General features: G+C 46.3%; 1 protein-coding gene across 4 annotated transcripts in view; it reads left to right on the top strand.

Annotated features, from left to right (window-relative positions):
- FoxP (forkhead box transcription factor P) overlaps positions 1–16,620 on the top strand; it is a 116,902-nt gene that overhangs the window by 92,235 nt on the left and 8,047 nt on the right. For 3 of the 4 annotated variants that reach the window (XM_022840301.2, XM_086970075.1, XM_086970074.1), the window contains exons 3-5: positions 12,043–12,351; positions 13,832–15,731; positions 16,346–16,545. In XM_022840301.2, the coding sequence (XP_022696036.1) occupies positions 12,043–12,351; positions 13,832–15,731; positions 16,346–16,545 (2,409 nt within the window). The remainder of the gene's footprint in view (positions 1–12,042; positions 12,352–13,831; positions 15,732–16,345; positions 16,546–16,620) is intronic. The other variant, XM_086970076.1, reaches the window with a different exon arrangement.

The following is a 16,620-nucleotide window of genomic DNA, read 5'->3' as shown; positions in this document are numbered from 1 at the left end:
ATATACAACTATAGTACTTAACATAATAAAACAAAACGAGAGACAAATATTTCAAGCTTTGATAACATGCTGAAAATATAGTCAATCTTCAATTGATGCAGTATGAGTACCAATATTTGTTATAAAAAAGTATGAAGAATATTCGTTCAAAAACCCTAATCCTCGGTGCCATTTCAAAAGCAGGATCAATAGCTCAGCATTTTCTCAATCGCAACATATATTAAAGACGGCTGAAGGCCGACTCGATTTGCGTTGGCCTCGTAGAGGTCGGCCGACGGTTGGCCCTATTGACATGCGTTCTGGAAACCAAGTCAACTGACTAACATCAATAATTGTCCACAAACACGGTGTGAAGACGTGTCAAAAACAAGCTAGATAGATCCAGATTTAACTAAGCCCCCACACTAGAACAGCCAAATGAAGTAACTAGAAAAGGGTAACAAATTAGGTTGGCAGGAACTCAATGTGTACTTCACTTATAGCTACCTTACAGCCTAAGTGAGTGAACCAAATTAGGTAAATTTATTCGTAAGAAAAGAGGCGCGGGGCGCAGTCCGCGCGTCCGACTCCTATCACTATTTCTACTCTGTGTTACTATAATTACCATTATAGTGACTACAGATTAGTAACGGCTCCCGTATTATATTATCGACGGCCGCTCTGAAGTCGTATATACATTCGAACGGCGCTACTAACACAGGTGACCTTGCCGGCTTTTGTCTGGCGCCAGAACCGTCGTTTGTCATGCTGCTACCAAGCGCAATTTCTTGAAAGGTGCTTGTTAAATGACTCCATTAGGGATAAGCAATCCTTGGCATTGGTAGAACACCGTCAGCTCGCGAAACAGCTCAGCGCCCGCGTTACAGGCAGCCAGTGCGAAGGCGCAAACGCATATAAAAACGTAGTGCGCGGCTACACGTACACACTCTATATTTTTATATTATATATAGTTTGTAATGGTTCTGATTAGCAGATTTGTGCCATATTGTTACTAGATATATAGGATATATTTATATTCTTGGACATTTGCTTGCTCTGGAAATTGGAAACACGTCCTCGGTTAGCATAGTAACTTTATATTCTACTTCAGCGTTACAAACATTTTCGAACTGTAAAGCTGTCGATAACAACAATACGTGCCCGCTGCTAGATGGACTGTTTAAAATTGTGGGTCTCGATCAGCGGCCTTCGGCGTGTCTTGATGTGAGATACGGGTAATTATTGCAGATATCGCAACCAATCGGTAACGGACGACGATAGGCGCTAGTTTCACCTATCCACATGAACTGACCTAGGCTAAAGCACGAGGAGAATTTCGCCAAAGCATGAGCTTCTCAATAGACATTGTAGCAAAGATGGAGACAGACGGCTGACTAGGCTATATGCCATGCCTAAATTGCATTACAGACAGAAACTGGATGCTCATGAGAATGCGTCACTCGTTTACTGGCCGACTCTGTTTGCTTCTTGCCGTATCCGAGCTCGTTCTTCACGGTCAATAAAAACGTTGTCGGACCGTCGTCTACCCAGTTGTAGTAACAATGGACCGCTTTCGTTGTCCGTACTTCATCCACGTCATAATTATCAACGTATTTGGAATTGTTTGCTAAGCGTCGTTGTTTACATGTGTGTATCATCAGAAAATTGTGCTTGCATTACAATAGATTTTGCAACTACTCCTGTTGCTAGTATTGTATCATGCTGCCGTTTCAGTTCCCAAGCTAACAACAACACTCCTACTATATATATATATATATATATGTATATATAAGAAACATTGGCTTTGTTAATCCTCACTGTGTCCTGTCCTTGCGCTCTCTCTTTAAAAAAGCTAAAATCTTTAGGTGTAGATAAGATACAAGACTGTGGTACTGACAACAATAACTGATAGTTTTGTGGTAATATTGATAAGGAGATTAAAGATTTATCTAAACATTATCGATAGACACGAAGTAGGCAAATAAGAAGCCATCTCGTTAACTGTGGTCCTGACAGGTTTTCATTGGCTTTAAGTCTAGATAAACAACACCGAGACACGAATCAAGAAGACGCGAGCATTTGCATCGTTCACTTCTCGGTTAAAGGCGCAGCTCAAAGCGCTGCTGCTAGTATTGCTACAAAAGAGGCCACAAGGCCAACAATACAATTCAATCACTCAACTGTATCAGCGGCAACATCGGTTACAACAAGATTACGAGCAATAACACCGATTTTTATCAGTAGGGCTGTTATCGTTCTTACGATGGTATGCACTAGCCTATCCAGTTGTCATAACTGTGCAAACAACTCCTGATAGGAACGTTTCCACACGCGAATACCTAGACTGACGCATACACGTGGAACGACACACATACGCGCATATACAGACACAAGAAAAACAAAGAAAAAAACAGCGCAGCCACGTGGATGGAGACGGTTCATTAGAAAAGTAACGCTGCCCTGCCCTGCCCCGCCCCACCCCATCCCATCCCCCGTGCCGCTGACGTGGGCCGTCGGCGAGCGAAGTGAAGTTGCGGTATACAGCAAACGGACAGTTTTGTTGGTTACTCTGGAACGGGAATAGCATGAAGACGCGCCGAATGTCGAAGCCAGACCAAAGTCCAACACGAATGAAAATGACGAAGACAGAGGACGATGACGCTGACCAGATAAAATGATGGGGTAAAGATCAGAGGAAATGGCGAATCAGCAGGCCGATCGAATAGTAGACATAACGCTAGTAACACAGCCACGAAAAGCGTATAGCCAAAAAGAACAAAAACGGGGACATGATGATTTAGATAATGAAGTTTGTAACAGCAACAATCGACCGATCTTCATCTGCAATATCATATAACACCGTGCAAGCTGCTGCTCGAGCTCCTGTCGCTGCAACAGGCTACGGTCTAGTGGCCTCTTGCGGTTGCATCTTTTGCGTACATGATTCGTTGCCTGTCTCAGCGAAGACTAAACATGACAAGAAGATCATTGCTACAGTCGCCAGCAACGAGGCGCACCAACAACAATTTTAGAACATATACTAGACAGCGGACTGATCAGGCGCGCGCAAACGACCTAGCAGCGTCTGAAGGTGTGGTAAAAAGCGCAGGTAACGACAGCAATAGGAGTGGATTGTCTTTAGCCCGCTCTGCCATTTTCCCCGCCGCCGCCGCCGCCGCTACTACTTTAATTAGGGCTTCATGGTAAAAATGAATCGACTCGCAGCATAATGCCAGCAGCGACAACAACCACACCACCAATAAAATAACGGTCGGGTCGAGCCGACCACACAACTCCGAGCTTGACATGTAACTTCTGTTTGATTCTTAAATTGACTGCTTAATTCTTGAAAAGTATACATCTCTGTATAAGGTATGAGCACGATCGAGAGCGACAGCAGCATCGCTGGTGGTACTTAACAGAAGAATTGGCTGGTTCGCCGTCGCTATCGGCCTTATGATGGATCTGTGCTGCTGCTTCTGTTATCGCCAACGCTTTTCGGCATAACGCTACTGAGCCTGAGCCGGCAACATCAGCCCTTTTCGAATGAGTGAGCAATTCAGAAACAAGGAGAACAATAGGACGATTTGGTGCACCTTCATTTTGCTATGCGCTTCGTCCGATATCTCCTGAAATTAGAAAATAATGTTTGTGCTCACCGACCTGCAAGATGAGCTCGCTAGATTCATGGCAATAGATTTATACCGCCGTGAATATACTGAAACAAAATTTGGACTCGTTTCTGCGACTGTTGATAGACGCATACGGCACACCGTGTGTTCCATCGCATCCAATAAACGTCCTAATTCCTCTTCCTGGTAATCACGTTATGAGGACCAAGATGTTTTTGTCGAGTGTGATCACTACACACCTGAATATAGGCAAGAGAGATTCCTTGTGATCTTCTTTCACGCATCAGTGCTATACAGGCTGTTGGTTAAGGAGCTTTTCCACGCAGAGAGAGTCGCGCGGTTTCCCTATACACGTCGGTAGCAGCTATAGTTTTTAACTCGGATGTACATTTCAACTCTCATCGCGTTCGGTGTCCAAGGCTTTGTAGAGGAAACGTTATGCAGTGAAATGATATGATACTTTTATAGCAATAGCGACAACGAAACACTCAGCAGCACCGCGCGAGGCGTATGAAGTAATGGTAAAATTAACATTTACAATAGACACGGCAAGCAACGCATCAAATCAATGATAACTGAAACGATCAAGCAATAAAAATTGTGTTTTGTTTACCTGCGCTTTTATTGTCCTACCGGCCCTGCCCCTACCCTTTTGTTCTTTACCATTTTCTGAAAGCTATGCTTGAAACACGCTGTTCCGGCAAACAGTAAGCGTGCATAGTCTCAGCCGAGTGTTACTTTTTGGTAACTCTATATATATATATATATATATATATATATATATATAGGATCCTGAGCCGTAAACGGAATCGTGCATCTAGGACAAAAAAAGTTTCCAGAAAGGTGGGTCACTACGACCGTGCCGGTCTTCTAGCTAGGCGACCCGAAGGCTCCGACTACTTACTTATGTATGTCATTAGACTCACTGTTGCTGTTTTAGTTGAGTTTGTTTCACAGGCTGCAATAAAGCTGTTGAATTACTCCAGTCAGCTGGGCTATGTTCACTTAGCCCAATTCAGCCCAGAAATGAATGATTTGCAACAGTCCGACTTTGATCAGCCAGAACGTCCCAGATGGTTAACTTTGTCTATCAAACACCGCTATATTTGACCCTGTTCTACTCGCTAACCCTTGACAACGCGGAAGTGTCAAACTCAAAGCTGACGGGAAGAGCGGTCACCTGCTTATGCAACTGCCGTCAACGAGATATCCTAGACGTAAATATTAAAAAAATTATATAATTTTAAGCTTCCACGCCTGAGTGGGCCTTCTATCCGGTTCGTTCGAACGCTGCAATACATCTTGTATTTGTCGTCGATTTATTTCAAAAAAAGGGGCAACATGTGAGGCTTCTACGGAAAAGCGGTTTCGAATGGTGGTGACTGTACTAATTAACGCGATATTTACTAGCATTCATCTTATACGACACAACAACCTCATTCGATGAACTTCTTGCCTCACATACGACAGACTTCTGGAAACGTCAGCATGATGATAATAATGATCTGGCAACAAATGCGGTTTCATTGACTCATCTTTTGTTGTACGGTGTTGCTAATAATATTACGCCCCGTTGTTTGCTCGAAGGCCGTCTGAATAATGCTCCTCTCATAAACAACGAACGCACGAAACCAATCGTTGACTGTCTAGCTATATTGCACTGCTGCAATGCTAGCACACTCCAGAGCGACAGTCTGGTCTGAGTTTCAACTGAAGAAATAAATTTGTTAGAATACTCGCACGAGGCACTGAAATCGACGACCCAAACGCCACGTGCTCTAAGCGCGTGTAGAGCAGTGAATACGCGTAGTGAACGTATGCATTTCTACAATGGCGCTTAGTTGCGTAAGAGATACGTCTGATTGCCGTGTTACGTTCAATCTGATCTTGCCGCTGCCGCTACCGAGGTCGCCACGTAGCTGGTGAGGTAATGAAGGTCATAGCAACTCCATTCTGCGCTGCCGCAAACTGAGGCCGTCTAGAATCGTGTACTCATACGTACGAGCTTCGCACCAAATTTTTTAATTGCACGTTATTATTTTTCGGTACGAACACGATTGGTGTAAGCAATGATATAAATAGACGTAAGTGTATCTCTACATCCAGCCGACTAACTATTTCATATTCATCATGTGGGAACTATGTTCTGTAATATAATGAGGCCCATATTGGAGAAGTGCGGGACATTACCACGTTTCCAATGCACGGACGGGTCCAGATGTGACGAGCACTGTCGATAGAATAAAAGTAACAAAATGCAAAAAAAAAACAACAGCAAAATTGCTACGTAGAGCATAGTTTAAGTTAGGAAATTGTCGTGGAAATTCGACATCGTATAGGGGTGCCACGATATGAACTATGAATCGTATGATGAGATCGCGCTCGCGGTAGTGTCGAAATTGACAGAAAAGTTGAGTGAAGTAGATTAATTGTGACAGAAAACAGATGGATCGTGCCAACGGTATACTGCAGGCGCATCTACCTGTCGACACTGGGTTGGTACGCAGGTCTCCGTTTGAAGCGAGTATCTATTTTCGTTCACATTAACAGTGCTGGCAGTTGTAGTCCTGAAAAGGACAACGCCATCAATATTGACAGCAGACAATGCGTAGCAACGGCAACATCGATGTCCGGAGATCGACAACAACAGCAACAACAATAAAAATCATGTTAGATTTTAATAAAAAGCCCAAAGACGTAAACAGAAGCCACAATGAAGAAGTGAAGTTAACAATCCTGCGTTTCTCCTTCGAGTTTCCTACAATACAGGAAGAGAGATTCGTTACTTCGAAGGTGTCCTTATAACAAAGCTTGATTAGTTTACCGGTTAGTATTGTTGTTGGGCGCGCTATTATTCTCTTCTTATTTACCATTCGACTAGTCTTATGCCTTCTCTTTATTCGCTAGTAGCTTTTGCCAACAGCACCACGTTCGGAGGTGGCCATCCTAATGAGGTGATCCTGACAAACAGCAACAGCACAACTAATGCTGTAGCGTCAGTGCCTGTGACGGAGCCCCAATTCCAGTCGACGTCGACGCCCCCTCATCCGCGGCTCCCGTACCCCCTGATTCATGTCTGGCACATGCCATTCGGTGATATAGTGAGATGCTGTTACTTTGCGCTGGGCAGTTTCGTACGTTTCTTTTTATTCTGGCGATTCCAAAATGATCGAGACTTATTAGCGTTATCGCCAGCCTGTCGTCGCCCGTGTTACTGCGCCTATACTGTTTCTACCGGGACCGTTACCACAGACAGACAAACAAGCAGGCAGGCTGTGGCGGCTGTTGTTGTTGACGAGGGTGACATTGCTGGCCGCTCGGGACGAATACATATGGCGACCTCTAGCGCTAACAACCATTGGCCAGCCGGCATAAGAAACAACAATTTCAGGAGGTAACTGCAACGGCAGTTTTGGCCGGCAAACAAAATAAACAGGACACCCTGTGATTGCCGCTGCAGCTATTGGTGCGGCTGGTTTTTGCCTGCCCGCCATTTCTAGGAGCCGCCGGCGTTGCTGTCGCTGGCGCTGGCGCTTCAGCGAGCTGACATAACTATTCAATGGTTTCAGTCGGTCACACAGGCTGTTCTGACCGAGCGTCTTCGCTGACCATAACGAAAACAACTCACCAGAAACGCTCGAAAAAAAAAAAAAAAACCGCTAAGATAAATAGTCAAAGGCATAGTAACGTCCAACTATGCGCGTACAGCTCTCGACGCACGGACTCACGTCACTCTAACTCCGAACATAAGCGCGTTAGCGGCCAGCGAGTCACAATAGCAGAGGAAAATCATTGCCGCCGTTGCCGCCACTACAACCATTGAGACATCGTCAGGTTCAACCATAACCTGGGGAACCGGCAGTGACGCTGAATGAAGCAGAGTCGGTAATATCGGTAAATACTGGATGCTTGCGCTGGGATGACTCTGCCGCCTATGATGCTGCCGCAGGCGGCAGTAATCACAGAACGAGAATAGTGCAACTAACAACAAACTTAGGGGAGAGCGCAGCGGCAGCGGAAAAATAACCAAGAGATGTATGTATATATGCGTGCACAACAGCGACGAGGAACTATTGGACTATTCACGAATACGGACAAAGAGCAGACCGGAACAGCGCGAAGATGACGAGCCGCGCAATGAAGAAATGACGCCGAGTAAAAAGTTAACGCTACCGCCACCACTGCCGTCACCATCGACAATAGCTATAGCAAAACAACAGGCATAGCGATAGGAATAAGATGAATAATATATATATATATGTGGATATCGATAGAAGGGCAAAAATGCACGCCAATAGGGGAAAGACACAGGGGGCGTTGGCAAGCGATGCTAATGCAGCCGTAGCAACAGTAACAATAACAGAAATAGAAGCCAGAATAGCAACAATCACAGCCACAATAGTGCAAACTTTACTAGTTCTACAACAGCTTGAACTAGAACTGCCACTACACTACCCTGATGACAATAGGGATCCGATGCCGAAACAATAGCTCTGCGCCAGTTGAAAATAGAGCGGGGACGCGAAACAATCTATAACGATGTGTCAGTAATACTATCAATAGTGCTGCTACACAATATCGTACGTTGTATATATATACACCAGTATGTTTCAGTGTGTGTTGCACGTGAACCTTACCTTGCATCAATGCAGAGCGAAGCCCGAACATAGAACAGCCATCATCAACACTTCTGTTGTTGTTGCTGACTCAATGGAATTGAGGTAAAGGAACAGCGAGAGAGGGAAGGACTTCGGAGCAGATGTAGTGTGGAGGCAGTCATTAGTACTCACAAACACGTATGTACACCTACACAGATGCATACGCTCGCGTATACACATGTGTGCCCTGATCTCAACAGCAGCGTTAATCATAGCGCTGCATCAAATGGCCAGCAACAGCGGATTCATAATGCTGCCTTGCCTGTACCTGTTAGTATGGCCTGATATGACGAGCAGGCAGCTCTCGGACCTCGCCCTTTACGATAATGAAAACGCTATTGCACCGTTTTTGACCGCTGAGAAAAGGCGCCGTTACTGTGATTTCTGCCACAGCTAGCCGAAATAGTTTTCTGTACTTTTCGATATGAAGATTACTTCTCCCGCACGTAGAATCTTCGGTGCGGAGTCTTCTCGGAACATTCTCTTACGATGAGTAATCCATGCGTAACTAGACCAATATATTTAAGCATCACCGACTATGAGAATTTACTGTAGACATGAAGCTGTCGAATTGTAGGTCGTCACAGAAGTCTTGAGGTTGGCCACCTAAGGTAACTTCCGCTCGATAGTCGATCTTAAAGGCCAAATATTGCGATCGTGCTTGTCAAATATATTCTATCTGTGAATTAGCTAGTTTCGTTACGTTTTATATGACCAGTGTGTTATATGCAGTGTAGCAGGCCACTGAGTGTACAATAGATAGCAAATAAATCAATTTAGCCAGTCAGCAACAATAACATGTTAGTCAATTGTTTAGCTGGCGGCTGGCTCAGGGGCAGAATGCTCTGACAAGGTCAATCTTATTTCTTTACCAATAACGGAGAGCTAGACTGCGGTGATCAGCTCGCTTTCGTTTCGCGCACCTATTGTATTGCGGGTGTACATGTATAATATAATAAATATCGCGCGTCTATCACTCCTCGACAATATAACGTGCTGGAGTTAACAGCGTCCAGCGCTTGACTTGTTGAGCTTCTGCGGTGAAATGCAACAAATTAAACGAACAGGTAACGACGGCGGCTCTATCGTGCGCGCCGCCAGCCATTGTCATTCCATAACACATATAGAAGGGGTGTTGTCCTATACTGCAAATGGATTTCGTTTAACATCAGCAACAGAATCCGGGGGACGGGAGGGGAGGGAAGAGGATAAGGAGGAAAAGATCGACCAGCAAGCACTACGTTACTGTTCATTGATCTATTCGTTGGCCGGTTTGTGTCTCTCTGTCGCAACTACTCCGCCATTATAGTTACCGCGTCGATGTTGTCGCTGACAGCGTTTCTAGCATTGTCGGTTTACTTATATTTTTGATAGCAAAAAGCGTCTGTTGCTTGCTATTGGCCCTAGTTGTTGTTGTTTTTGTGTTTGTACGAACTTTATTCGAGCCGTTTATTGTTTACGCTTAGCTCACGAATGCCAACCGGTAAAATAGAACCGTCCAATCTGCGTTTGCAAGACACATCATTATACTGACCAAGTCGTATTTATAACAACAGCGACTCAACCGTCAATAGCATTGGCCAATGCTGTTTGTTGTACGTACCCCATTCTCTTACTGTCTCGCAACAAAAAAAAAATATACTTCCACAGTCGCGTTTACAATAAGAACGACTCGCGGCTATAACGGCAGCAACAATAAGAATACCGCCAATGACAGAAAAAGCACAAGAACGACGACGATGGTAGGCCGAACGACAGTCGACACAGTCGGGGGGCCAGAAATGAGTCTAGATGACGTTCAGGAAAATGACTCCAGCGCGCTACTGAAACGCTCTTGTCGGTAACCGCAGCCATAATAGAACAAGAAAATATGTTTTGTGTATGTAGCATATTTCGCTAAACACACAAAATATATTCGTTTCAAACATTTCGTTGTTTATTTTTTCTCGGTGCCATTAGCGAGAGAAAAGTTGGAATGGGGGAGGGGGGGGGGGCAAATGCATAGTACACATACATTTGATTTCTGTCTATTTATCTATACGCGCACCATTTGCGTGCATAAGTACGTACGTACGTGCGTGCGTGCGTGCGTGCGTGCGCGCGTACGTCCGCTCGCTGTGTTGCCAGGCAGGGTAAAGAAACTTCGGCCAACAGATGCTTGGTAAGACTTCATCTATAAACGGAAATTACCGTTGGCCACTATCTTTCTTTATTTTTTTAGTTTGTTGGCCGGTGGTGCATCTGAGGTAACTTCAGCTGTCTCAACTGTCAAGCTCGTGAAGCCTATGTAAGAACTTGTTTGTACTTTCGCCTAGCGGAAAGAAGGTTTCCTCCAGCCTCAACTTCACAATTCAACAACCAGCCGTAAATAGGAACGGATGCCGAAATGGTGTCTCTTTTTTGCAAAGGGTATAAAACGATGGACGTCCGTCGGTTGAACGGCTGCCCATTTGCTGTGCTCTATGCGATTTTCACTTTGCGATGTGGGGCACAAAGGCTTTAGTGGATTCAGCTCAAGCAATAGGGGACTGACTCCTTCGGATAGACAGGTGGGACGGCGGACACAATGAAACCATGAGGACGGTGCAGACCTGAAACAAATTACTGATACAACAGACAAGCTTCTAGCGTTCCGAAATCTCGTCCATGCGGTCCAGACTCGGGTTTGGCATACGCGGAGGTTTGGCAAGAGGGTAAATGGTCCGGCGTGCTAGTCTCTAAGGTGAAGAGAGGACAGGGATGAACTATGGCCCTCGTGAGTGAACGTTAGGCAGATGTGTGAACGCGGGTGGTAAGGGGGGTGGTGGTGGAAAGGTTGAGCTGATTGAAAATATTTAAGGCTTGCGATTTCTCTTACTATTCTATTAATTTGACTATTCTGCTGGCTCTTGTTCTAGTATATGCTGTTTAGGCACAAAGCGCGAGCTGTGGGAACTATATTCTGTTTTAGAACGGAAGACCATGTTCGGTCTTCACATGGCACGATCTATGGGTGTCATAAAGCTTACCGAGAGAGAGACGATGCTGCAAAACATCAGACGTAGCAGTGAGATAATGATCTTTTTGCTTTCCTAACAAGTGATACATGCATGGCCATATATCCCGCTTGAACTCGCCGCTGCGACTGTTAATTGCTTATCATATTTATGTCGACCACCGGCATAGGCTGGTACAAGAAAGATATGGTAAGCTTCTATTAAATAAGCGAGATATCTGATCGATAAGTGTAGCTCTGTAGCAACATAAGGATATGAGTACTTGAAAGTCGAAAGCGGAGTTGGATAAAAAATTTTTCAAAGTTGTGTTCCACATGCGGTCGGACAGCAGACATTAAGTCGATGAGTGTATGTTAGTGACACGTGTCCTACTTACTGTCGGCCATGAACACAATGAGGTGAAACGCGGTAATGTCCCTGTTTATGCAAAGATGTTCACCTCGCCCAAGCACTGTGTAATAGCATAGGTTTTAGGAGAGCTATAACAAAAAAAACTTGCCCTGTTTGTTCGAAATTAAAACAGGTCTGGAAGTAAGTGTTTGTCAGCTCGCATTTCCGCGAAGACGGAGTAGGCTAGCGATAGTGACCGGGTATTGTATTCATTATGTTTAGAATAGAGTTCGGATAGCGGTAAACGCACGAATCCTCATAAATATCAATCCATATTAAGCGTAGTTACGGTCGTCCACGTATTCTTAGCACCAACGATGTAGTAGTAGTAGAAAGGAAAATATATATAAGACTAACCAGTATGATGTTGTTGTTTTCAAATTATAGAGTCCCCTGGCCATAAAGGCGTGGTCGCCTGCAAGCTCGGCTGAGAGCGCTGACAAGTCAGCAGTGCTCTCATCGCTGATGCAGGGTGCCGAGGGAAGTCTGAACGGTCTCGGCGCATTGAACGGCCTCAACGGGCTAAATGGCCTGTCGGGCAGTATGAAGCGTCCGTTATCTCCTCAGAGTATCCTGAGCTCCCTTGCTCAGCATCAGGTTCGGCAGATGTTCGCTCAGAACCTCAACAGCCTCAACCCTCAGCAGCTAAGCCAATTGCTCCAACAGCAATCAGTGCAACAACTCCTGCAGCAGCAGGTAGGTGCCACCATTAACAGCTGTCGAATAGTCTTTGAGCCGATATAATGCCGCAAATATCGAGATCAAGCTTAAGTAACAAGCAACCAGTCATCGAGTGAATGGATAGATGTACGCGAGCGGCGTGTTCTGGCCAAATTATCAACATGGAATTATTTATTTTTTGAGCATGAATGTTCCGATTGAGTCGATCGAATATTCTGATCCATTGGCGTCCGCTTGGGATTAAAAATGTCTATAGTTTGTCTGTTACTGGTGATATGACTAACACAGTTGCGTTGGGTATTGTTTTTGGTTTTTCGATTGCGTCCCACAGTCTGGGTTAGGTTAACGATTTGATTTACTTCTACTGTTGTACAAGTAGATATGGTCTGCTGGTTATGGTAACCGCGGCCAATGCCGAGTGCCGTGTTAACGTATATGCAATCAGTCGAGCGTTCTAACAGCGCGGAATAAATATGCAGACGTTCGTTGCCTGGGTCGAGCATGCTCCGAATAATTTTCGTGGCTGGATTTGTTAAGTTTGCGCACTCACAAAATCACTCACTGTTTACCCGCGTCACGATTGTGGGCCATTAGTTCATCGCTAACTGTGTACACGTGGCTGTCAGGGACTGGACATATGTGATGGTAAATGAACATTGAAAAGGGAACAGGATAGACCCAAAATAAATTACTTTTAAAAAGAAAAACTTAAGGCCTTCGTAGGGGAAAAGTTTGCTTCAAAAACTCCACCCGACAAGCATCTGGCCCTACCTAGACTTGCTACCCTCTGTGCCCATGTCTGATACTTGATAGATACATGCGTTAGGATATTCGTTTCAAACTTTCAATAGACATTATTAAACGGATTGTTGTCATCGTAGAGTGAGCGTAAGCTGGAAGCGCCAACTATTCTTCTCATCTATTCAATTATTAAGTGTCGTAGACCCAACGTGATATCACAACGGGCACGCAGGGGTCTAGTGGCAGATTTTTCTACTTGCTGATTTTTTATCAGAGACGCAAAAAAGTGAACGGAGCTGAGCGGTCTGCGTCTGTACGTGCATCCACATAAATGAGGCTCTGATATCTCTCTTTTTTGCTGCAACCCAGTTAAAACTAGTCGCTGTACCACTTATACTATGGTACGCCCACTGGTTAGCTATATCGTGTCAATGTATCACACCGATGTAATTGACTCGAACGCCTCAACTTCGAGCAGTCAACACCGTTGGCATAATGTGACACACAAACCCAAATGTATGGAAATCAATATTGCAGGCATATTTAAAAAGATATAAAGGCCAGAAAAATCGGTATATCAAAAATGAACATTTTCTAACGAATGTTAGGGACTAAATATCAGATTGGTGCTACTAGGTGCGGCGGCTGCGGGGCTTATAAGATTTATTTTGTTTCTTCTCTCAGTTTTTGTCGGTATGTTCATAATACAAAAAATCTATTTTCTTCTCTATTCTTGCTCGATCCATGATTTCAGCAAACTAAACAGCTGGAACAAATGTACCCGCATCTCGGAGAACAGCTCCAACTGAATATGCTACAGCAGACTCAAGTCATTCAACAAATGCAGCAACAGCAGCAGCAGCAGCAGAGCAATGGGGCCGCCAGCCAGGCCAACCAGGGACACAGCAATGGAGAAGGTACCTGCGAACCCGATCGCAAGTTACAGTTGCAGTTATCACAGCTCGTCCAACAACAACAACAGATTGTTCAGCAGCTACAGATGGCGCATAGGAGTTTCATGCTCGGTATGCCTGGCCTGATGCAATCATTTGGCCAGGACAATGACAAGGATGAGTCGCGGCTTTCATCGTCGCTGAGCAGCGGTCACCGTGATAACCGCGATCGCTCTCGCGACAGGGAGCGTCGGCAATTGTCGGGAACCGAGCAACGGGAACGAGACGCCCACCATCGGAGGACGCCCACCTCTGCCGCCGCGTCGAACGGCGCTGGCGGCCTGGTGCCACCCTCCTCGCACCAGGCCTGTCCGTCTAATAACCCCCAAAGCCCAACCAGTCACAGCCACACCACGAACTCGCAGCATCAACAAGAGCGCTCGCGGGACGCGAATCGCGGCCATTCCGCGTCAAGTAGCAGTAGCAGCGTTGCTAGCGTGCTCGCAGCGAGTGCGAATGGCCTTTCAGTTAACAGTAACAATAATAACAACAGCAACAGCAGTCGTGAACAAGTGAACAGTAGCAGAGCGGCAACACCGCAGGCTCAATCTTTGCAGCAGCACTCCCTCAATGGCGTCGGACCTAGTGGCCATGGTGCCCAGGCCCCGACGGACGGGGCACACCAGCGAAGCCTGAGCGGATCGCCGTACCAGGCCCCGTCCGCGACGCAGTCGTCAGGGAAGGAGGAGAAGTCTTCCAGTGCCAGTAACCCCGTGAGTACCGTGAGCAGTAGCCTCAGCCTCACCTTCGCCGGCACTTCACCTTCGCTCGCAGCAGCTGGCGGATCCCTGTCAAAGGAGTCTGCCGGCCTAACGCTCGGCCTAAACCACGCGACCAGCCACCCCCTATATGGTCATGGGGTGTGCAAATGGCCGGGCTGCGAGGTGGAGTGTGCCGACTTCGGAGCCTTCAGCAAGCACCTGAACACGGAGCACCAGCTCGACGACCGCTCGACGGCACAGGCGCGCGTACAGATGCAGGTTGTTAGCCAACTCGAGCTGCAGCTCGAAAAAGAGAAGACGCGACTCGAGGCGATGATGGCGCACCTGCATCTTGGCCAGTCGAAATCATCATCATCGGCGATGTCATCAGCAGCAGCCGCCGCAGCAGCAGCAGGCTTAACGTCCTCGTCAATGCTATCGTCAGCAGCATCGGCAACGATCGCCGCCGGCCTTGGCTCAAACAGCGTCGGCGCCGGCAGCCATGGCGGAGCCGGCAATCTCAGTCATTCGCCGTCTGCCAGGTCAAGTGTCGGTTTACAACAAGCTGCCAGCAGCCTGCAAAGTGGCGGCGGCGGCGGCTCGGAGCTACTGCGGTGCGCAAGCGAGTCCAAGCCAGCCACCTCCTCTCCGCAGACCCAGGCCGCGGTGTCACCCTCCCCTCCACCGCAAGGCCTGCCGCCCAGTCTACTCCGTTATCCTCTGCCGGCGCCCAGTGCGGGGCACGGCACCCCCCTCGGTCATGCCCCTCCCGTGTCCCATCAAGCCCCACCACCACCCCTCGGTCTACCCGCTTTGTCCACGACCCATTCCTCCCTCACGCCCCTTCCGCCCCCACCCACGGCCAGCTCGGCAAAGGGCAGCCGTCGTCTCAGCGATAAAGGCTCGCTGTCCCTGCTGCCGTATAGCGACCAACAGCCATTTCCCGATTCCCCAATGCGGCGAAGGGTCGCGGAGAGAGCTAACTTGGATATCACCGAAGGTAAGCTCGCCGATTTGGTAATTGTTACATGCGAGTGCAACCTATTATATAATACATTGTGCATAAATGGTAGCTGACGCGGTGATCTGGAAGTCCAAGCCTTTGGTCGAAAGGGATCAAGAGCCGGTACTTCAAGTCCCGTCAACCACATACGACCCTATGCACAATTCGTGAGAACAGAGAAAGTCATCTACATTTACACATACAAATAATAAACAATGCCACGTATCTAATCATTACTAGAAAAAACTGTTAGGCTTGTAATTATAATTTCCATTAAGATTTTGTGCCTTTGTCAAATATCCTTAAAGGAAAGGGAACCTTAGCTCATGTCCAAATGTCAGCAAGTTATATACATGTAGTGAAGAGAAACTTGGCAGGTACAAGGCATGTTACTATAGTACCTACTAGTGACGTAAATCATGCTTTTTTTGTCAAACTCGACTACACAGCAATAGCCGTAATTATAAAGTCGTGACTGCTGTCTGCACACGCAAGTACTGTTACCGATTCGTTTCAGATTTTGATTGCCGGCTAATAACAAAGCCGGCAAAAGAATACTGGTCGAATAATAGCTCCTCGTTTGTCTGGTCATATTTTCAATGTATTTGCAGAGATCCAACGCAACCGAGAGTTCTACAAGTCGGCGGACGTTCGACCTCCGTTCACGTATGCCTCTCTGATTAGGCAGGCGATAATGGAGTCGCCTGACAAACAGCTCACTCTCAACGAGATTTATAACTGGTTCCAGAATACATTCTGCTACTTCCGTCGGAATGCTGCGACTTGGAAGGTACGTGGAGCAACATGGAAGGCACGTTTGTTTTCACTTTCTTTTGTTTTCCGTTATATATTCCTTGGTTATATGCAAAACGAATTATATATATAC

This window comes from Varroa jacobsoni, unplaced genomic scaffold (genome assembly GCF_002532875.2).
Source record: "Varroa jacobsoni isolate VJ856 unplaced genomic scaffold, vjacob_1.0 scaffold_857, whole genome shotgun sequence".
In the NCBI taxonomy this organism is placed as follows: domain Eukaryota; kingdom Metazoa; phylum Arthropoda; class Arachnida; order Mesostigmata; family Varroidae; genus Varroa; species Varroa jacobsoni.
The sequence above is the reverse complement of the archived record's forward strand: the minus strand, read 5'-3'. Positions and strand labels throughout refer to the sequence as shown.